Genomic DNA, 24,836 nt, shown 5'->3' on the forward strand with positions numbered 1-24,836 from the left:
AGACGGATTGTCATTTCTAGATTTTGTCATCAATTGTGCATATCAAAAATGTAACCGAATAGATGCAATTGAACATAAAACATATGGTATTAATAATAATTTTAAGATGTAAATTAAGCACTAGGTTATGTTGAAAAGAGTAACTTAAAAAATGAACGGTCATAAGCAAATCATGCCCAATACATGACAGCACTGCAAGTGGTGTACTATAAACATATGCATTAAGCAATGTCGTGTCTCTTAATTCATTCATTGTCCATTATATAGTAATTTAAATATTTGGAGTCTGGTAATTGATTTAAGATTGGCCATGAGAATTCAGATTAAGCTAAAAATGTTATAAACATAGAACCTATAGGTAAAAATAAAATCTAGTAAAGCTATAGCATGTAAAAAAAAACCTTGATCTGTAGATCCCAGCAAAGCCCTGGTTTACAACTAACTCACAAGAAGGCACAAAGCCGGTGCTTCAATATTCAGGTTGATGCTTAGAAATGAAAGAAACCAAAAACAACATTTTCAAAGTAGAATATATTGATTTTTGATACCCTGACAGTCCACTGCAGCTCTCTTAGAAAAATTAAGGTTTACTAAATTACCTTCCCTGTGCATTTCTTACAGTTGAAGCAAAGTCTCACACATTGCCAACACTGTCTAAACAAGATCTAATTGGATATATAAAGCTAAGATTTTAATAAATAGCGTGTCAGTAAAGCTGCTGTTACATCACTACCCCAGCCCTGAACCAACACATTCTATTTCTGCAAAGCAAGCTAGCCAATCTCACTCTGTTGCAAGATAAAGAAGCACCTCCCTTCTAACATGGCAACCTGGGGACACCTTGCCTGGCTCTTTAAGTGACAATCTGGGCAACTTATATAAAATACTATTTTGCATCCCAAATAAAATGTGAAACAGTGTATCATAAGAAGTGATTCAAATAGCTTTAGTTTCATTTACATGTAAACCCTTTTAGTTGTTGTGTGTCATTTGTACAACTTAAAGTTGCACTACCATCAAGGGAGAGAGCATTATAGTCAACCCCCCTTCTCCATTGCCTGGGGTCTGCTCTGTGCAGCTGCTTCTCCTTGGGCTATGTGGTTAGTCTCACAGCCCTGGTTGCATAACATGTTAAATGAAGTGTGTGAGCGGGAGAACCAATGAGATGCCCCAATCATAGCCACTGCTGCTTCCCATTGGTCCTCACCACTCAACCCGTTCTGCAGCCATTTTAAAGTGGTTAACAAAGGTTTTCAGCACTTCAGGTTATAGCTTTCTTTTTTAAAGCTGTCCTATCAAACCATGATAAAACACATCGGATTTGGGCAGCTTTTCATGACTGGTACTGGTTGAAGGTCCAAAATATTTTTTTTGACCTCTCTCAGGCAGATTCTGTTGTGTGGCTCTCCTCACTAATATTGACTACTATGACCCTAACCCCTTCTACCATGGGTACAAAAGAGATAAGCAGTTCTCAACTGTAATTAAAATCTTTACATCTTTTGGTTTTGCCATGTATATACAAGAAAGAAAAAACATAATAACATGATGAAGCAAGCAAAGCTTGCCAGCCAGCAAATTTGTACTTCCATAGGTCAGGGCCTTTTTGACCTTTTCACAAGTCTGAACTTGACAGTCTCTGAAAACGTTTGGCCAGGATCATACCACACAAAACAGAGTAAAAGATGTTTAGTGATATATAGTACATGGTGCATGTATGATGACTGAGAGAATGAGTCAGTCCAAATGGTTACATTTGCCTTGACATTCACTGGATAGGGACTAGTGTCCAATAATTCACATCTGTATAGAGTACAGACACAACAGCAAATAGACCTTTACATTTTTCAGTGGGCAAGCAAATTAGTAGAAAATAAAGTAGTTTGAAGAAAAATTTCATTTACCAAGACATTTGTGATACTGTTACAATCTATTCAGTGATCGCTACAAGGTGAATGTGTATTAAATGACATTGCACATACCTATTCATATTCTCCTCTTAAAGTCCGCTAGAGTAAACAATAGGACATTGGTGCCTGAATGTACTGGAGCTTCATAACATAGAACTGTATTATTATGTGGAGTTTATGAGGGAAGATTGGAATGCACAAAACTTTGCCAGTGGCAGGGAAGTAAAAGCCAGGGCTGACATTTAGCAGAAAAACACAACATAAAACGTTCTGGAACAAACAGAAAAGAAAATGATTTGCTTTCTACATTGGGAAAGCAAGGAATACATACCCAAGTGTAGATAAGTTTCAGCAATTGTTAACTTAACTGTACCAACCAATCTTTAACCAATTTCCTGCCATGGATTTCATGCCAGTGCTAAATGTCACACAGGGTCCTATGATTGTATCACTTTTCAGCTGACATATGGGACAACAATGTATAAGAGCACTGCAACAAAAGAGAAAGCTGATCTACCGCACATGATATTTTCCGGTTTCCGATTTTCTTCAGAACAGCTCCACTGCGACGTGGCATGTGTCTGACTTTACACTGACACAAAAGCTGATGTAATTAGGATACTCTTATGTTCATACAGAAACGTTCATGGCATGTGACACTTGTGTAACAGTGATCTTAATGCAATGTGACTGAAACACATTGTAAATGACTATAATTTATTAAGACTGTTTTGTCACCAGAGCATTACCCTGTGCCTGAAGTGCTGACACTGGATCATGACACTCTGAAAACGCTGGATTCCAAGAAGCGAATAAACAAAGAACAGGCTTGCCAAATAGTGAGTGGAAATGAGCTCTCACCAATACTGTTTGGTATAGAAGGCAATTATTCTTACAGGTGCTTGGTTAGAATTAAAACATTATCATCAGGGTTACCAACCCTCATTACATTTATCGATAGTACATGTGTAATTTTCACACTTCAGATCCCTCGTGATAATACAACATTGTACATAAAAATGCCACAGTGGCAATTTTGAGATTATGTATGCTTGTGAACTTTGAACTTACCAATTAAGCCCCCTTTTGTTTATATTTGGTTGCCATTTTAAGTTATGGACAAACATGTAGCATAACCACCTATATGTAAATGTTTAGAAAATGGTCACTTGAAAAACTTTCAAGGGCTTAGTGTATGTTGTATCTGACAGCTAATGCTATATTCTGTCTATTGCCTGTGAAAGTGAGCAGCTGCTTGCCACATCTTAAATCATGGAAAACTACACAAATAATGTAGGGAATTTTTTTTACACAATTCAGTGATGTCCGTTTACTTAATTTCCTCTGCGTCCTGCTAAGTGGCTCCAAATCCTACTAGTACAGTAAGCTTATATAGTAAGAAACTAATGGACGACAGATGTAAACAAATTCTATCTTACCTTAAATACAAAAAGTAAAAACTGTGAAACTACCAACAATTACTGGGCTGAGCATACTATTGTGGGATCTGTAAGGAGGGAAATAAGCCAAAAAAAACACCCTTCCTCCTGCCAGAGCTCTGTGCAAGTGGACCATGTTGGAATATTAACAATACAAGAAAGACACATACATCTTAAATGTAGACTGGATTGCTGGGTTACTATGCTTTGTTTGTGAGTATAATAAAAGGACCATGGAAGAAAGTCTAATACATTTGCCTCCTCCAACCCCATTACTCTAATACTTTAGTTTTAGATGCATTAATAAAGGATAATAATAATTGATATAACCACCATGTCTTATAAATGTTATTTTGATTCAGGCAAGTTAGAATCACACAAATAGTATGAGTACAAGAATGTACATTCTTATACTAGAACATTGAATCTTCATAATATTTTCTGTATAAAATGTGTCAAATATTTCCAAATAAGCTAGAATGTTCCAATGGCTACAGGAATTACACCAGTCACAGATTAGTATTCAAACAGTAACGCTATTACCACACTGTGTAAAATGATGGGTGGCTGCAGCTAGAGGTCACTATAAAGATCATTGCTCCCTATGGAAAAGACAACTAGTGTACGCAATAAGAACAGAATTATGGAGGAGTGTTTTCCATAGAGATTACTGATTTTTATAGTGACAGTTGTTCTTGCTCTATCCACTAAGCAGTAGACACAGTTGGAGGCACCCAGTATTTTCAATAAAATGCGCAAAATAGACCCAAAAGGTTTTATTTTGTCAATATAATGAATACCCTATATTTAATCATAGGTTAGATACAATAATACGCATTAAAGAAACTGACAAAAAAGACAAAATGGTAATGAATTCAAAAGGGTTTTCTGATATTTCTAACAAATTTGCCAAAGATAAACTAAATACCGGAAGAAAAATGTTAAGCGCCATGGTTGCAAGGGTTCTGGGATTTGCAGAGCGCTGGTATGGAATGCAACAATTGAATTCATTCGTATCACATAGTTTCTCCCAACAGATATGCTGTTTTCATAACCTAATTCCTTCTATAGATGCTTACTTAAAATCTGCACTTTATATCTGCAATTTACCATTTAGAAAATGGCATCAAGATGCTGCCCAATCATTTCTGGTTTCCGGACGCACACACAAAAGAGCCCTCTTCTCTGAAATAATACATAATACAATGGACTAATGTTCACTCCTGCGCTGATGTCCCTTTCACCATCCTCGACTGACAGGCCTTTTCTGGCTGCAGAACACATTGTACTTTGGAGATAATTGACTTTGGAATATGATGTTGTTTATGCAAAAACAGGTCAGACAGAATTCAGTAGCAGTCTCTCTCTACTACACTCTTGTTTTACATGCTCCTGAATGCAGCCATTCACTGTTTTATATTCCTGATATTCAGAAAAGATGGAATACATTTATATAGATGCTTTAATGTATGTTACTCAGAGAATAGAACAGACACAGGTGATATGATGTAATCTTTCAAACAAATTAATGAAAATTAGAACATTCACAGAATAGTGATAACCTTAAAGAAGCATTATTTTATATTAAAGCACATATATTGTCTGTTCTAAGCTTAACAAATGTGGTCCCCCCACTTCAAGTACTAGCGCTGCATGTGCAAATTGTGACAGTGTATCTCCAAACCAATGATATTACCCTCATGATTCCAAGGTATACAACAAATACTTTATGAAAAAAGTAAGATATAAAGCCTTAGCACTTTCAAGGGAATGTATTTTAATGTAGCAACTACTAAAAGATTCATAAGCATTATGAACACGAGTACAAACAAAATAATAATGATATTTGTATAAGACAATTTTGGTAAATACAAAGGAAAAATAAAAAAATGTAATAAAAAGTTCAGATGGTCACTTATTACTTATTTTTTTTGGGAATTTTACCACATGCAACTAGAAAAGGCCAATGTACAATATGAAGCTGCACTGCCAAAACATATTCCCAAGTTCCCAGCTCAGCTCTTCTCAGCAGAACTGGGACCTCTTCGGCAATGGCCAATTCACAGAACCCAAATGGACGTGGCTCAAAACTAAGTGAGTAGGGCTTTAAATTCAGACATTTCTTATTGTGTTTCTACGTTGGACAAGGTTAATTTAAATAGAATATCTAGCTAGGCTATGCAATTAACATAAAATTAACATATTATTGACATAAAATCTTAATATACAGCAGATAAGATGCGGTCTACAAAGCCTGTAGTTCTCCCACTCTACAGGCAGAAGGGATTGTCACCATCATCAGCTATTTATATAGTGCCACTTATTCCGTAGCTGTGTACTACTGAACTCACTCACATCATTACCTGCCGGATTAACGCTTACAGTTTAAATTCCCTAACATACACACACTCAGACAAAGACTAGGGTGCATTTGATAGCAGATAATTAACCTACTAGTATGGTTTTGGAGTTTGGGCGGAAACTGGAGCACCTGGAGGAAATCCACGCAAACACATGGAGAACATATAAACTCCACACAGATAAAGCCATGGTCGGGAAACGAACTCATGACCTGAGAGGCAGAAGTGCTAATCATTAAGCCAACATGCTGCCCATAATGAATTTTACCTTTGTTATTATTACTATTATCGCAAATTTGTAAGGTGCCACAGTGCTTCATAGCGCCGTACAGTAGGGAAGACAAGGACATACATTAAACAGGACATACGTAAAACAAAGAACAGACAAGGCAGACAAAATGAATGGAGACATGAAAACAAAGGGTATGGAGGACCCTGCTCATTAGAGAGGTTACATTCTGAAGGGAAGAGGGAACAGCTGACACAAGAGGAGCGAGTGTGGCTCAGAGTGGAGATTCATCATCATCATTATTTATATAGCGCCACTAATTCCGCAGCGCTGTACAAACACATCAGTTCCGGCCCCATTAGAGCTTACATTCTAAATTCCTTAACTCATACTCACTCAGGTCAATTTGATAGCAGCCAATTAACCTACTAGTATGTTTTTTGCATGTGGGAGGAAACCGGAGCACCCGGAGGAAACCCACGCAAACACGAGGGGGAACATACAAACTCCACACAGATAAGGCCATGGTCAGGAGTCAAACTCATGACCCACTAGTGTTGTGAGGCAGAAGTGCTAACCTCTAAGCCACCGTGAGATTGGGAAAGTTGTGAAGGTGCATTAGTGTGAATAGTGTTATCGAGGATAAGGTCACCTTTAAAAAAAAGAGATGGGTTTTCAAAGAGCATCTAAAGATTTGAAGGCTGTGGGAAAGCCACCTTAGGGAAACCTCCTATAAAAGCTCAAAGGGATCATAAGAGAGTGTTGAGAATTAAATCGAGATCCCATTTGTGCCACAAAGGACATAAGAATATGAATTCTCTTCAGTGCTTGAAAAAACAGATAATAAGGTCTTCTAAAACTAACTTGGTATCTAGAAAGACAGAGTAAAGACACATGTACCTTTAGAGTTGAGAGGATTAGACCTTTGCAAAAGCCACCCTGAAGAAATTAAAGAATATGTACAACAAGTAGCTAAAGCTGGATCCACTTTAGGCCCACGTGACATGATGAACGTCTTCCAAATATTATGAGACACCACTAGAGAGTACCTTTTTCCTGTGTGTAGTCTGTCAATCACCTCCTTAAATTCCTTTATCCAAATCTAGAAGGACTATCTTTATAACGAATTGGGCTTTTTGGGCTTTGGTTAAAGAAATCTGGCCTAAGCGTTAGAGGCCATGGTTGCTCCCAAAGCTTCTCCCGAACTACTGCAAACTATGGGCTTAATGGCCAGAATGAAAGAATTGCTATGATTTTTCCTTTTTAACCTTTTTCTGGATGTGAGCAATGAGAGGAAAATTAGGGAAGACATACCCTGGTTGAAAGGTCAATGGAATTGTCAGAGCATCTATCCCTTTTGTTGCTGGAACTTTGTGGCGAGAGAAAAATCTGGGCACATTTCTGATTTGTCACCATTAAGTCTACTTGTAGAAGGCCGAAATTTCTTGCTAGAAACCGGAACATTTTCTGAGAGTCCAAAGTATGATCCCCTCCGGCCGCATGATGTGCAGAAAGCGATTTCAGGTTTCTCTCTGCCCATAACATGACTTTTAGATAAATCGGCTATCATGATCCTACTCTTGCTACCAAGCGATTGATGAAGGCACATACAGCCCTGTTGTCTGACAATACCTTGACCCATCTTCCCAGTGAGAGAGGATGAAAGAACTGAATTGCATTCTGTCTGCAGTTCCAGAACATTGGTGTGTAATTTCTTTTCGTTCGGTGACCATGCAACTTGTACTACATTTGATATTAGATGAGCCTGGCCCAGCATGTGGTACTGGATTATGTTGTGAGTATTATCTAATAAGTTTGTGAAAGAGACACTAAGTTTTTTTACTTTTGGATTCTGTCACCAGTTGAGATATTCCCTGGCAGTTCCTATTAATAGGATGTCATTATCCAGAAATAATTGTAAGAGAACCCATTGAGTCTAACTGAATCTTTACACATTTCTCTTTTGGTAGAGATTCTTTGTTTTGCAAAGCCTCTATTTGGACCCCAGAAATGTTATTTGCTGTGGAGGAAGATGACTTTATGCCTTGTTTATGATATGGCCAGAGCGATTCCTTTTCAGTAATTCTGCCACCAGCATAATTAATACTCAGAACCCGAAAAATGTCTAGTGATGAACTGCAACATGATTATGAATGTAAACATCATGAAGATCTACAGATGCAAGAAAATCCTATTTGCTTATAACAGAGGGAATCCATATGGAAATGTCTTGCATGAAAAAACCCTTAAATCTAAATGCCACCCTGTCTGTTGTTGCTGGCAACTGGCTGGGCTTACTTTGCCACTGTCTCCTTTCATTATTCCGAATACGCCCCTCCTGCCACCACTGAGCTCCTTTTATGGCACTCAGAACCACGTTCCTTCTGGGTAACTGACGCTGCTAGCGTACCTCGTTGCTAGTGTACCTGGGCTGGTACTCCTGACCGCTCATTATAGATCAGGGTTGCTGTGGATGGATCCCCCCTGGCCTATCAGACTGACCAGGGCTGCATGGGTAGCAGGCAGGCAGTGCGGTGGTGCTGGAGAGCTGGGTCCAACCTCAGAATCAGCTGGAAAACGGACTTCTGTATCTGACATAGAAGTTAGCCTGGATTAAATTCTATTCAAAACCCACCAATCTGGAAGAGAATGTGTCCACCATACTGCATATTCTGTTGTCTGGCCAACAAGGGTTTTTTTTATTTGAAAGACCAAAAATAGTTGTTTGGATGCAGTGGTAACACTCTGATGTATTGTCTCCTAGACTTATATAGGGAAATATTTCACTCAAGGATTATGCAGCAGGTGGTTAGATTTAACCTCAGATGACTTCTGGTCACTATTTTATTACCAAAGAGCAGAGAACCTTGAAATGGGAGTATTGCTAGACTGTTTTAAGATTGAGCATCTGCTGATCATGGATGCAGACAGAGAGCTCTTCTAGCTACAGCCATTAAATAAATTGCTATCTCACAAAGGAACACTAATCCTCAATGTTTTTCAGCAAATATTGTCTATAAATTTTTATCCTGGACATCTGTATGAAGAGTCACTCCCCATAGTCTGAGCACTCTATCCACTGAAGCCATCATAGATACACCTGATTTCAATGTACTTACGAAAGAAATATGAATCTTTTAAAACAATTGTCCACCTTCCTATCCATAGGATCTCCAGGAGGATCTCAGCCATCCAAAGGAATAGTGGTCCTGGCTGATAATGCTGCAACCACTCTTAGAACAGAGCACCATTTCTCTGCTTCTTCATCACTGAAGGGATACAAACGTCCTCATGCATAACAGTAATCGAGCATCAACTTCATTATTTTTTTTCTCCACTATGAGTACCCTGCTGATTTTTTTGTGGTAGTAATGTATAACTTTTTTAAACAGCCCCTCCACCCCCCCCCCCCCAAAAAAAATGGGATCCCCAATGTTGATTGCACCTAACGTTTTTAATTCTATTCGAAAAATGTGCGTTTTTACCTTAACGCAAAACATGAGGCAGATAAGTAATTTGGTTTGGATTTTTGGATTCGGGAGGAAGAGTTACCTTAGGGGTCCAAATTTTGTGGCGATTCCTTAATAAACACCCGTGATACTTCAAATAAACTGGATAAAGAAGCAGCGTTTAGTAAATTATTGAATAAATTGAAAAATCAATATTTAATCGTCAGACAGTTGAGATATTTGTCAGAAAGAGTTGTTTTGACATCCTCTCTTAAGCAAAAAAATTTCAAACAAATCTGATATGGGTGGTGGACATTTCATTTTTTTGGGGTGATCTGATGTGGAATGACCCTGCAGTTCTGAGGTCCTCCTATGTCTGATCCTCCGTTTTGGCATCATTTAACCCCAGACAGTGCCTACCACTGTCAGAAATGCCATTTTCAATTAAATTTCAAAGATCCAAGCTTCTTCATGTTTGCTACAAAAAGAAGCAACTATTGGTCTCTGGGTATCCTGACTTGATCCTCGGCTTGCACCACCAGAAGTGTATTGCTAGGACAACAAATGCAGGTAAGTCCCTACACATACAGAAAAAAAAACAAAACTACTACCACTCCTTTCTATCCTTAGCTAGAGACTAAAAAACAAACAAAAAAAAAACAACAACAAAAACACCACCACCACAGGAGACTGGGAGACTAAACCAATATAACTGTTGCCATGAAGGATTGAAAAGGAAGAGGACATATTGCTTTTTTGGTGTGTAATAAAAGGAATTGCACACGCATTGCACAACTGTGCTAAAAAAAAACACTGTGGGAGTAACCTTTTTTCCTCCTACGTATACTCTACTTGCTATGAACTCTCACTGTAACAGAATATTAACATACACAAATGTTCTGTATGGAAGCAAAAAATGAAAGTAATGCCTTCCATGAAAAACCCAAACAGAAATTCTGCTCTGACTATTCAATTCAGGAGCTGCAAGGCTGTAATTTGTTTTTCCAATGTTTTAGAACATATTGCATTTCTTGTTAGTGTATTATATTTCCTGTATTCTTTAATAAACGAATGTCAGATAATAAATAAGATACAGTATCAATGCTACACATCATATACTTTAATATGCCGTCTTCAGTATTATTGCATAGTTGATATAGCACACTGTATGGTTCCATACGCAAGTTCAAATACTGCTCCTGGCTTATAAGAAATTGTCTTTTTTTTTCCCTGCAATTTCTTCTATGTGTTAATAAGTAAATCTGCTCCACAATCTGTTGCATTTCCTGGTAATGGTCTTTGCTGTAGATTATCCAACATTTAACCTAATCAAGATGTTCTTTCTTAGCATTACTGTACATTCACAGGCAGCTTTGCACAATTACTTGTCTAGGCTTCAAGCATTTTCAAACATTCTCAGCTGTTTTCATCAAGGTCTGTCCTTAGCACAGGGACCAGGAATAAGATTATGTAAATGGATGTGAAAGCTTAGCACTGTTTAACAAATAGCTCAATTCAAACCAGATAGCTCAAATGCAAACAAGATATACTTCCCCTTAACCAAGTTTCTGTGCTTGGACCTCAAATGCTGACCCATTTCTTTCCTTTCATGCCAGATACTGGGATTTTTTACATTTGCTCTTTACCAATGAAGACATTTCTTAAGAACTGGAGTGGTGGTGGTGGTGTTGGACACTTCTGGACATCTACACCTGTAAGTGTGCAGCCTGTAGTGGATGTTGGTACCTAGTGGAGGTTACAGGGGTTCCAGTCCTGTGGGTTATGATTTGATGGAGGCTTCAGTGGTGCAGTGTTGAGGGAGGTGGCTGTGTTGTGTCTCTGTCGTTGCCCAGACTGCAGTCCCGTTGACCATTATGGGGACTGCTGTTAATGTGGTACTTTGCCTAATGCAGAACTTTTGGTACAATAACATTTTACTTAAAAATGCCTAAATGATGCAGAAAAAGTAGTCTCTGCCATGTTTTAGGGCTTCCTAAATGGGCCCCATAGACTCCCATTCAACAATCAACACAATCTGAACACACCTATCAACAAGAAAAAGAAAAAAAAATAATAACAGAAAGATCACCAAATCAAGAACCTAATAGCACATAACACCAAGAGCTGAAGATTTGTATCAACAGCTGAACGAAAACATAGAGCACCAAAAAAAAAAAAAAACCCCAAAAAGTACACCACCACCGAAAACCACCAAAAATAAAGCCATCCGAAAAATATACCCCGCAAAACCAAGTAGGGTCACAGCACCACAATGACAGAGACAACACAAACACTTCCTCCTGTACTATGTCACAGAAACCTCGTATATTTAAGGACTACTTATCAGCCTAACACTTATAAATGGTATTAGAGATAATAAGCAACATATTTAAGGCAAAATGTTTGTTTTTTGTTTTTTTAAGTTGCCCTTTTCCCCAGCAACCCCCAAGGCCTTGCTAAACCCTCAGTAAGTTTAGCTGTGCTTGTTGTTCTTGTATCACACACCCAAAGCTATATGTAAGTAACTGGCTGGCTGCTAATACCTACCTACTCAGTGCCTAGCATGATTATTTTCTGCTTTGGTGTGCTAGTACTAGTGCTAGGTTTTGGGAGAAAGGTTGAAAATTGGATCCTGGAGGTGTAGATGTAATCAACACAATTACTTGCAAAATGGGCAAATGTAACAGGGGGAAAAGGATGATGGTGCATTCTACAGACTGGCTGCATTACTAAAATTAAATATGCTCAACAGTAAACGCATCTCCATAATTTATGTTTTTGGGCAAGTGTTAATTAGAAATACTAGTAATATAACAGTATGCTATCAAGGAAAGCTACTTAGTGCCTATATCACACCCAGTGATTAGTACGGTAATGTCCTATAATGTTAGACACTAGTTTTTCAGCATTATACTGCAAAATATATGTACTGATGAGTTTCCATACTATTTGTAAATCAAAGTCACTAAACCAAAATCATGATTGAATTTGAAAATAAAGCCACTTTAAGGTTGAAGCTAAACACCTTCATGTTTCTTATTTTGCAAGGAGCTTGCTCAAGTTGGCAGCATCATCATTCAATTTTACACACCCATGTTATAAAGACAGAGCAAACACTTGCAGCATGCTAAGAAGGAAATTAAATCACTCAGGCACTGATCAATACAGGGACTATTTAACTCTAAGACGGACATTAAAATCATAGGTAATGGACCTCTCCCTGCTGCCTTCAAGACAGAAAATTAAGATTTATGTTTCCATAGCAATCTCAAAAGGTTGTTTAAGTTTCCCCTCCTAATTATGAAATTAAGTGAAATTATTTTTGTATACGTTCATATTCTTCATTATTTTTTGAAACTCACTCCCACCTACTTCACACAAAGCTTTTAGCATTACTGGCAATAATAACTGCTCTGAAGCAAAAACGATTTGTTACCTGCTTATATTCGTGCCAACAGGATAAAGCGGAAGAAGAAACAAAGTCTTCAAAATTGGGTCCATAAACCATGTTCTGGTCAATATATAGGTGAATTTATAGAATACCATTAATTTAATTCTAATTTATGTATAATTCATACAATACTCACATAACATGTTAATTAATTATAATGCTTAGAATCAACTTACCTTTGGTTGAGGTGGGGGCGGTGGAGCATAGGGTGGATCAGTGATATAGGTCTTCTTACTATTAGGAGGTGGATATGCCCCAGGAGGCTGCTGACCCATTGCAGGTGCTGAAGTATAAGCCGGTTCAGGTTTCCATCCACCTTGATGTGCATAGGGAACCTCAGAATTGTTTCTTCCTCCAAAGCCCTGTGTTGCTGGATAATAAGGATCTTGGTACTTTACTTGGTTACCTTGGGGATACCCATAACTAGGATCTGCATAGCGCACAGGCTGAGGTGGAATATACTCTGGCTCACGAGGAATTGTTGATTTTTGAGGAGCGTAGTACTGGTTTGGAGCAACACTGTAAGGTTGACCCGGCTGGGGTCCTGGTGGGACAAAATGAGAGCTGGGTTGGGCAGATTTAACCTGAACATTAAACGTGGGTCGGCTGGGAGTGGAAGCTGTGGCATAAGATGCAGGAACAGGTTGAGGCCTCTGTGCTCCTGGCGATCCTGCTGGTGCAGGCTGGGAAGTAGACTGTGGCTGTGGTTTTGCAGCAGACTTCTTTGTTGCCGTAAGAGGTGGTTGGTTTGGTATGATCATCCGCTTATGACCAGTTACAGGAGTTCCAGCTGAGGGATGAGTCAGTGTCCCGGTTGTGGAGCCAGAGCCCTACAATGAAGAAAAATGAACCCTTGTTGAATCCAAAACATGAAATATGGAAGTAAAGCTACAACATGTGTATATAAAAATAGCTGGTTAACAAACAAAATATAACTTGGTAAATACAATACTTGTTCTCTCAATCACATTTTCTTCCAAATACATTCCAAAACAAACGTGCATCAAAAACATTAACATATTTCTCTTTAGAGCACAAAATAGTTGTGTTTGGCTTGCATTGTTTTTGTCCCAATCTGGTGATGTAAAAAATGACTACGGTATGCAAGATGGTAAAAGCATGGAAATTTACAAAGGTACAAATTGTATGTAGTGTCATGTTAGTGAAAAAGTGTGTTCCTGTAAATAAGCACAATGATCCACCACTAATGCAATACGCATCAGTCATATGTCAGCTGTCTACATGCTATAAAGCTTTTTTTTGTCTGGAAGGAAGCTTAATATCAGTCAACTACATTTTCAGCACGATAGTGTAAGCAATATACTAAAAATGTTAAGACAGTGGCAAAGGAAAGTGTATTGTCAATGTAGTTACTCTTCTGTTGTTCCGAGTGAATAGGGGCAAACAAGAAGAAAGATGTAAAAAGGCGATTGTATACGCAACTGCTTCCTCTGCCTAGACTTTTGGGGGGTGAAACAAATAAACAAAAAAAAAACAAAAACACATCAATAACAAAGATTTACCTTGGTGCATAAGTTACACTTGAACATCGAGGTTGGGTTACACACTATATCTATATCTATATATATCTATATATATGTGTATATATATATATATATATATATATATATATATATATATATATATATATATATATATATATATATACACATATATACACACACACTATACTCACATACAGTACTGTGAAAAGGTTTTGGGTATGTGTGGAAAAAATTATGCACAGTAAGAATGTTTTAATAGTTTATTTTTTATCAATTAACAAAATGCAAAGTAAACAAACAGAAGAGAAATCTAAATCAAAATAATATTTGGTGTGACCACCCTTTACCTTCAAAACAGCATCAATTCTTCCAAGTACACTTGCACAGTTTTTGAAGGCATTTGGCAGGAAGGTTGTTCCAAACATCTTGTAGAACTAATCACAGATCTTCAGTGAATGCAGTTTTGCTCAAATCCTTCTGTCACTTTCATGTAATCCTAGACTCAATGAGATCAGGGCTCTGTGGGGTCATATCATCACTTCCAGGACTCTTTGTTCTAATTTACGCTGAAGATTGTGCTTAATGACATTGGCTGTATGTTTGTGGTCCTTTTCCTGCTGTAGAATAAATTTGGAGCCAAACAGACGCCTCCCTGTTGGTATTGCATGATGGATAAGTACTGGCCTTTATTTCTCAGCTTTGAGGACGCCATTAATCCTGACCAAATCCCCAACTCCATTTGCTGAAATACAGCCCCAAGGGCTGGAGAGCGGCCCAATAATGAGTGTCTTCAGGCAACAGTGAAGCATGGTGGAGGTTCCTTGAAAGTTTGGGGCCCTGATCTCAACATCATTGCGTCTGTCTGAGATTACCTGAAGAGACAGAAGGATTTGAGCAAGTCTATATCCACAGAAAATCTGTGGTTAGTTCTCCAAGATGTTTGGAACAACCTCTGTGCCTAGCTTCTTCAAAAACCTGTGTTGATGCTGTTTTGAAGACGGGCACATCAAATATTGATTTGATTTACATTCAACTTCTGTTAATTCACTTTGTATTTTGTTAAAAAAAAAAAAAAAAAAGTGATAGTATTCTTGTGAAAATATCATACCACTTTTGTTGTACCAGACAATGAAAGGACTTTGAACACTAAACATATGCATTTCTATGACAACAGTGTAGAAACATTTTATGGTTGAGAAATCCAGGGACACTGTAATAAATCACACTTCTTTACAACTGGAACACATTCCCCTTAGGTTGGACAGCCAACAGAACTTTCTTCTGTAAACTTGCAGTCTTTATTTGCATGAGGATTAGCAAGTACTGCTTTTTCTAATATTTATTGATAAAAAAAAGGTACAAACTTTCATATAATTAACATGCACTTCTATAAACATTACCACAGCATTATTTACATTATTGAGCAAACCTGGAACGCAAACAAGCAGAAGAGCTTTTGAAAACAAAAATACAAAATGTGCCTATTAATTTCTATAAACGTACAGAGATTATTATTATTAATTTTTATTTATAGGGCGCCACTAGGTATCCGTAGCGCCGTACAGGGACAGACAGAAACACGATACAGGGTGAGACAGCACGGTACAGTTAACAAAAAGCACAGTAACTCAGAAGCTCAATGTACAGCTAGATGAGAGGTGAGAGCCCCCAGCGGGGTAGAAGGGCAGGAGGACCTCACGGAAGAGACAAGGAGCTGGAGAGCAGAGTTAAGATGGTGGAGAACAGAGGGAAAGGAGGCCCTGCTCGAAGGAGCGTACAATCTAAGAGATTGAAAGCAAGTAGGTATAGAACCTTGTAATACAAATTACTATACATTGAAATATAGAATTTGACAGCAGTTAAGAATACATATAGTATACGGATAGGGAGCTCGGACCCCAGGCCTAATGTACACCATCAGCGCAGGTGAGGGTATCCTTATATGTGAGTTGAAAGCAACAGAGCGATACCTCACCAGAGCCTCTTGGTTTTGGGCTTCAGGTCTCTTATCAGACGGCTGGCCACATTACTGCAACAAGTTGCTGCCAGTTATACTCTGACCGGTACCCGGCGTCATTATATCTCACACTATTAAATCAATGAGCAACGATATTCTGTCTCCTGAAGCACACTAGCTACAGCATTTTGCACGGAAACCTGCGCTTGATCCCAGCCATAGTGGAAAGGGGGTTGTTTTGGGCATCTGAATACCTGTTTTGCTAGGCTATAGACCCAACCGTTCTCACACTACGGGGCTCCACATTGTCCAAATTGTGCACCTCTAGGGGCGACCAACACCCTAATGGAGGTCTTTTGAATTAACAGGTAAGGTAACCCCCTGCACGGCAAACCTAAGGAACAGATTCTCTTCAGACCTCATAGGTCCATCTCACTGGGCAATCAGATATGGCTCCTAAAAAGATCAAACCGACTGTCTTAGCTCCTCCAATTAAATTTCAACTGAAGACTAAAACGGCGTCCAGCTCACCTTCTACCTCAAGAAGCTCGCCTACATCGACACAGTCTCAGGAACCAGTGACCCCCCTCCACGTGCTCTCCTTCCTGACTTGGGACCAGAAGGAGCACTGGATGTCCCGCTAACAGCTCGTACTCTCCATACTACGCTACATCAGATGCTAACCGCCCTTCGGATTGATCTGTCTTCTGAATAGCAAGCAGTGATTGGAGGTCTGAAAACTGACATTACTTAACTCGGAGATCATATGGATCACTTGGAGACGAAGATGGGGGAACTTGTCGCCTCTCATAATTATCTCTCTTCCTAACATAGTGCCCTCCAGAGTGATGTTGCTTTTCTGAAAAACAAAGTTGCCGGATCTAGGGGACCGCTCCCGCAGGAACATCATCAAGAACAGAGGCATCCCAGAATCTGTATCAAATGCAGATCTAAAGGACTATGTTGTCCCATTCTTTAAGAAGCTCTTACCCTCTGTGGATAATAAGGACCTTCTTATTGACCGTATACACCGTCTCCCACGCGCTGGTTCCTCACCAGGCAATATCCCAAGGGACACCCTCCTCCGGGTCCACTTCTTCTACATCAAGGAGGCCATATTACTAGCTGCACGGGACCCGAGCAACGCAGCTCAACTTAACGACCTCCAACTCTTTCAAGATATTTCACTTACTACCATCAATCTGAGACGAGCCCACCCCGAAGACTCCACTTAGGTCATCTCGTCCCCTTGAAGCCGGTACTAAACTCCTAGAGAAATGGCAGATACCTCTTCCTCCCAGACCTGCTGCAAGCAAGCTTTCGCTGGTCTCATGCTCCCAAAGACTGAGGTTTCCTGTTTGCTGAAGTTCTCACAACTTCTACCTCCGACTTGATAAGTATTAATGCTAGTGGTTTGACTGATGAATGTCCAATGTTTAAACATTTAATGTTCAATGCATTATGCGCCAGGTAATTGTTGCACAAGTCAAGTTAAGTTCCCACAGACATAGTGCTCCCATTATATTAACATGGTACTACTGTTACCTAAAATACATTGGTAACACCACATGTTGCTACATTACTATTGCTGACACATTGTTGCCACTTTCCCCCATCCGGGTGCCCTGTGGGTGGGACCTTGTTAACCAGTTTTCCACACGCTTTCCTCTGTGGCAAATGCTCTGACCCCATTTCTCAGGTCAGTTCACATTTTTCTCCCCCCTATACCCTTTTACCCCAGCTCTCCCCCTTCCACTCTGATCACTCAGGAATCACGTCTTAAAAACAGGACTGGCTCTTCAACTTTAAATCGCCCCCCTTCAGATTTCATAACTCATGGTTCAGTTTTATTCTCTAAATGTTAAGGGACTCAACTCCCCCCAATAAACACCGTTTGGCACTCACAATATTTCATAAGCGTAGTGCAGATGTTATAGCATTGCAAGAAACATTTCTCATCCTGTGCTCACCCTCAAATGAGAGATTTTAGATACCCAGTGGTATGCTTTGCTAATGGCCCGTTCAAAAGGAATGGCGTGGCTGTGCTGTTTAGTGCCTGCAAGTAAAAATAGAGGATAAATCTGAGCATTATATTATATTGGATGGAACCCTAGAGGACAAACCGGTAACCTTATACACACCCAACTCTCACCAAATACCTTTTCTCAGATCACTATGTGAGAAGAAGGTACGTAGAGGCCATTTGATTATGCTGGGAGATTTTAATCTGACTCTAGATCCCAAAATAGATAAGTCTAGACCCCAGAGATCTGCGGGCCCTGATCCCACTCTTGACCCCTCTACTGCTTTCCGCAAACTATTGGCAGAGCTTGACATATCACATTTGGCCGGTGCATTCCCCAAATGCAATAGAATACACCTACCACTCAGGAGTCCACAACACCTACTCCAGAATGGATATGGTCCTGACCGATAAATGGACACTCCAACACACCAGCTCTATCAACATACTCCCTATCACATGGTCCATTCTATCGGAGCATAGTTTGACCAAGAACCTTCAACTTACTAAGGTTCCTCCAAGACTCTGGTGCATGCCGTCCTACTTACCTCATTGGTACCCAGGGTCGCTCTCTCGAAGACATTGTCACAATATATTCAGCTTAATAACCCAGAAGATAATTCTCTCTCCATGCATTGGTGTGCTTTAAAAGCAGTTCTCCGGGGTTCCGCCATTCAAATAGGTGCCCACCTAAAAAAACAATACCTTTCACACCAATTGACACTCGAGTCCACTCTGACCTCTCTAGAGCTACAAAACTAGACACACCCCTCTAAAGCTCTTCAAAAAGAAATAAATGCCAGGAAACAGCTCAACACACTTTTCATAGCCGCATGAAATCATCCCTCACCAAATGGCTTCAAAAATTTTAGTCAACGGACAATAGAGCCAGTAAGCTCCTGACCCGTAAACTTAGAGGTAAACAAGCCAGAAACCGAATAAAAACCCTTTATGACTCAAAGGGCAATAAGATTCACAACCCTGCTGTCATAGCTAACCAGTTTGCTAAATATTATGCTAGACTATCTAACTTTCAAGAGGATAAAGACACAGTGCAACCAAGTGAAACTTCCATCTCTGCATTCCTCCAACACCTGAACCTGCCCTCACTGGACACAAATAATTTAGAGAAACTTAACCTTCTCTGGTCTCAGCAAGAGATAGAGGATGTCATTAAACACATCCCGAAGGACAAGGCTCCTGGTCCACATGGTTTTGTTAATGCTTTCTACACCATACTTAGGTCAGAGCTGGCCCTGCTGCTTACAAAAATGTACAATGGTGTCCTGATGGCAGATAATAACTATCCCGAAACCTGGGAAGGATCACTGACTGTAAGAATTATAGACCCACAGCATTACTCAGCACTGACCTGAAAATCTATTCTAGATTGATAGCTGATCGTTTGAACCCTCTCTTAACACAGTTGACCCATCCGGATCAGGTTGGCTTCATATTGGGTCGTCAGGCATCAGATAACACACGTCATATTCTAGATGTGGTGGATCTGGCTGGAGCCAAAGAGGAACTTGTCCTGCTCTCTCTGGACGCAGAGAAGGCCTTCGACAGGCTTCATTGGCTCTATATGAAAGAAGTATTACTTAAATTTGGTATACAGGGAATTATACTTTACTCCATTCTGGCCCTGTATCGGGGACCTTCCGCAAAGGTGTTTAGCAATGGCTTCCTTTCCTCCTCCTTCCCTATTACCAATGGCACTAGGCAGGGGGGCCCCGTATCTCCTTTAATGTTTGTTCTTGCTATAGAACCTCTAGCACACACAATTAGACAGGCTGTAGACTTCCCAGACATTAATCTTCATTCTTACACACATAAACTGTGTTTGCTTGCGGACGATGTATTTTTATTTGTTACCAGCCCGGGGACCTCGTTGCCAGCCTTGAAACTCATTTTGGATTGTTATAGTGAGGCCTTGCTTTACAAATTTAATATCACTAAATCTGAAGCCCTTCCTATCAATATACCACATTCTTCTCTTTCGATTCTGCAAAAACAATTTCCTTTTGTTTAGGTAAAGGAGTCTCTGCAATACCTGGGCATACATATACCACCTACCTTATCTACTATATTTGAGACTAACTTTTCCCCAATTTTCCTTCATATTTCCACATTGGCCAAGAATTGGATTGACTTCGAGGTCTCCTGGCTGGGCCGCATAGAGGCTTTTAAAATTATGTTGTTACCCAAACTTATGAATATCTTCCGCATTATTCCATACATTATATATAATAATATTGATGGCTCGCTTTCATACTCTAATGATGATCTGTGTGTAGAGGCAGAAACGCCCTCTTCTCACCCACAAACGTATGGCCCTGCCTAAGACAAGAAGGGGTTTAATGCTTCCTAATGTTACTGGCTTTAACATTCCTTATGCAAATTTCAGGCGCTCATCCCGCAGAGATACCATTCCTACTGAATCAGTAACACAGTACTCATGTTTTGCATAAGTTACATAAATATTAATTGATAGAAGTCCTTAGCACACTTGCACACACAATCGTTCATTGAAGTACTTGGATACCGCTAGGTCATGAAACACCAGCAACAGTAGCCTCCCTCTCAGTTATTGATTTATATCAGCAAACAATAGAAACTGGAAAAAAATAATGATTAGTGGACAAACTACACACTTTTAATGATATATTGCATATCATCTTTTAAAGCTGTTTTTTTCCCATTTATTAGACATGAGATATTTATCGCATTTTTTCAATTTGGGTTATTTTACATGATTCATCCTAAAAGGCAGAGTTTATTTGTGTTTACACCAGCGCTGCTCAAGCACAAAACAAGAAAACGTGGATGTGCATGATAGCAAAATCTGTGCATCAGATAGATTGGTTAATTTATTACAGACTGTACTTTTAGCAGTATATGCACAAGAAAAATGCACGTGCACAACTACAGACTGCATTGCGTCCTAATGCCGAGGCCTAAAAAAAAAAAATAATAATATATAAATATATATATATATATATATATATATATATATATATATATATATATATATATAAAAATTTTATTTTCCAGCTGAAACTTAAGATTAAAAAAATGCACTGGATGTGTCCAGAGTCCAAGTGCCACTAGTTGTGCTATAGTCCATAAAGTACTGTAGTAAACAACTGTGTTTTGTAGAAGTTTGAAGCACTACAAACTCAGCATCATTCCCACTTACAATAAAAGTACAAACAACTAAATGCATCATTTCGATACATTTCAGGAAACACTTTGCTGGTTAGTGAAAATGATTATGGCGCACAGTAAGCAGACAGAGAAATCCCTTAACATTACATGAACTCAGAGACACGATTGTAAAGTTACACAAAGGCACTTTGCATTATACACTCAGTCAATAAATGATCAACTATGCAGAAAAAGAACTACAAATACACTTTAAAATTCTGGACATTTCAGCATCTGCCAGGGAGAAAACCCATCTAGAATAAATATGTAATAAATATGTAAAATCACGATGCAAAGTGACCAAAAATGAATTCAGGGAAAGTTATCATACATGCTTGTGACTCAATAGTACATTACAGAAAAAAAAACACAACAAAAACGTTAATAAAGCTTGCGATTAAAACAAGTAATTCTTAGCCTACTTAGTCTCTAGCCTTAACTAACTGTAGTCTTACAACTCTGTTTTATCATACAGATTGCACATTTACATTCACATCAATCAAGAGCTTGCTTTGTAATTAAAATTTGGTAACTCGCATGTACAATCAAATTAAAACCATAAAAACTTACAGCATTGAAGAAGCGTAAAACAAGACTACCTATTTTTGAAACTTATTTTGTAACAAATATAAAAGACCTGCCATTGGATTATTAACTTGAACAAGTGTATCCAATATAAAAGTTTAAGTTGCAGGTCACTGTTTCACATAGAACACAACATATCTGTGTTTTCAAATAAATAAGCATCTGATGTATTTTCATGACATAATGTAAACAGGAGAGGTCTGATTGTATTTGGAAAGCTATAACATCTGGTCAGTACAGACATTACTACTGAGGCATGACAGATCCATGTCTCAATCCTGCAAAACGCAGTGAGCTGGAGTGATGTTGCTACAGCAACGAGTTGTGCTACAATAAAACTGCATCTTGCTGCAGATGTTTCAACATACCAAGAAGGTTTTACACGTTTTAAGAGAATACAAAATGTACAGAATTTAAACCACTAAACAGTTATATTAAAAAAAGTAATTTTTTTTTTATAGCTACTGAATCAACCCCCTATAATATAAACAATAATAAAATAAACAAAAATCCAAATTTAAAACTACAGTGTGCCGAACATTAAAATAAAAGCTCTCTCCATACATGGAAATGCTGTGACAAGATTCATTGCTTGGTAGGTATCAAATACAACAGGGGAGGGCTGGCAAGCTTTAGCCCGGGGGGCAAGACACAACTCAGAAGCCTATTTTAGCACACTATTGGACCGGCCCGGGGGGCAGATGCCCCCCTGCACCTGCAACAGACACATGCAAATAAGCTTATTGTGACCAGATCACTTAAAAATAACTTTTTGTATAAATGTGTTTCCAGCAAACAAAAAAGTGTATTCCAATAGGAGCACTCTAGGGGGTAAATGTATAAAGCTACAAGTTTTTCTGGTGAGTTTGAATAGTGGAGAAGTTACCAATCAGATTCTAGCTGTTATTTTGTAGAATGTACTAAATACAAAACTAGAATCTGGTTGTTATAGGCCACATCTCCACTTTTTTAAACTAGTAGGAAACTCGCAACTTGATACATTTACCGCCAGGACTGAAATGTTTAAAATGTATATTTTATTTGTATGCACTAAAATCAAACCATATTCTTGGTATGAAGGTGAAGTATTAAAAAAAAAAAAGCTGTGCATGTAAAAATTGGTCTTTTTCCTTTAAGGTTTACAATCAATTTTGTTTTAAATTTATAGATTGCCTATCTTTAACAAATTTCTGACATCACAATTAGAATACACCATTAGTCCTTGTACAGAGATAGTTTATACCGAATGTTTAATCATTTTATAGTATGTACCCATTTTTGTCTCTTCAGAGCTTCATTATGTCTTGATTATAATTATCAGGTTAATCCCCAGATATGAAAACAATCACATATTGGGAGATATTTCCTAAATTACATTTAGAATATATATACATTTTTATCTTTCTATGCCTGTTTATTGCTTTGTTCATTTCTTATGCCTGCCTTGCATTTGCTTTCTTTTGTCATTAGTGACTTCTAACCTCACTTTCCTTAAAAGTACTCTTGTCCTTGCTGAGATGCAGTCAAATGGTGACAATAAAATCATCACCATTCAGAAAGCAGACACCAAACTGTCGACAATCACAATAGCGCCATAGTTAAAACGTTGACATTGTGACTTTTGACAGGTTACAAAGTCGAGAGCAAGCATTAAAACTGAAAGAGCCAATGCCAGCAGTATACAATAAAATATAAACAAACAAGCGCCCTCTACTGATTGCACTACAGATCAAATTAAGAAATAGATAAGCAACAATGCAGTCACTCCCGCTGGTACTACCTTAAAGTAAATAATATGAGATCATTATTTGAATTATGCATATAAATTCATCATTTATTAATTTTAATGTATATTTTATCAATAAAAAAGTGACATGTGATTTATGTGTCTATGACGTAATAAAATACTGACATTTCTAATGGTTATTAGTTAAGACTTTTTTTAACAGCTTATTACTAATTGGTTATTACGATTAGTGCAATTTTGGCCATTAGCACTGTATTTATTTATTTTCTCTTAAGTGACAATTTCATTACTTTAATTACTTTCTATACTGTTGTTAAAATTTTGATATACTAAACATTTTTATTGAATTTCATTTTAGTTTTTCCAGGCAGACAGCCATACAATATACAACTTTATGGTTAACACTTGCCATTTTTTTTTTACACCCTCCCCTTTCTAAACACGCTCCTATTTGACCACTTTCTTGCGTTTAAAAACGTTAATTTTTGTGTTTGAATTATTTGGAGGAATGGAGTTTATTCCCCCATCTACCCAGAGGCTGCAAACCTAGAATCACTTAACTATCACAATAAGGAGCTCAGATAAACGTTTATGGTTTGTTTATATATATATATATATATATATATATATATATATATATATATATATATATATATATATATATATATATATATATATATATATATATATATATTACTGTTGAGCAAAGTCTGTATCCAGAGTCACTGTCTCTGATACTCTGTGATCATTTAGTTCACTACTTTAATCAGTATCATATGGTGTTGTAAATAGTAATTCCATGATCACCTAACTTAAAAGTTTAGAATTCACAGATCCTATTTCTGAAATGTAGGCACTTTATCAATTAGATCAATTATTTTCCAATATTCTAAATGAGTACCCCATATGTATGACAGGTCGCGCAATAGTATGGCGTGACCAGACACACGTTTTGCCATTGCTGTCTCAAGAAC

At 38.2% G+C, this 24,836-nt stretch overlaps 1 protein-coding gene and 1 long non-coding RNA gene across 8 annotated transcripts in view; both read right to left on the bottom strand.

The window, feature by feature from the left end:
* The window catches only part of LOC142142770 (uncharacterized), a 508,920-nt gene that overhangs the window by 251,891 nt on the left and 232,193 nt on the right, over positions 1-24,836 (bottom strand). The window lies entirely within an intron of this gene.
* Positions 1-24,836, bottom strand: part of LPP (LIM domain containing preferred translocation partner in lipoma) — a 251,578-nt gene that overhangs the window by 81,785 nt on the left and 144,957 nt on the right. For all 7 annotated transcript variants that reach the window (XM_075202315.1, XM_075202312.1, XM_075202314.1 and 4 more), the window contains one exon: positions 13,015-13,668. In XM_075202315.1, coding sequence (XP_075058416.1) covers positions 13,015-13,668 — 654 coding nt within the window. The remainder of the gene's footprint in view (positions 1-13,014; positions 13,669-24,836) is intronic.

The sequence above is a fragment of the Mixophyes fleayi genome, chromosome 3, assembly GCF_038048845.1.
Source record: "Mixophyes fleayi isolate aMixFle1 chromosome 3, aMixFle1.hap1, whole genome shotgun sequence".
NCBI classification, from domain to species: domain Eukaryota; kingdom Metazoa; phylum Chordata; class Amphibia; order Anura; family Limnodynastidae; genus Mixophyes; species Mixophyes fleayi.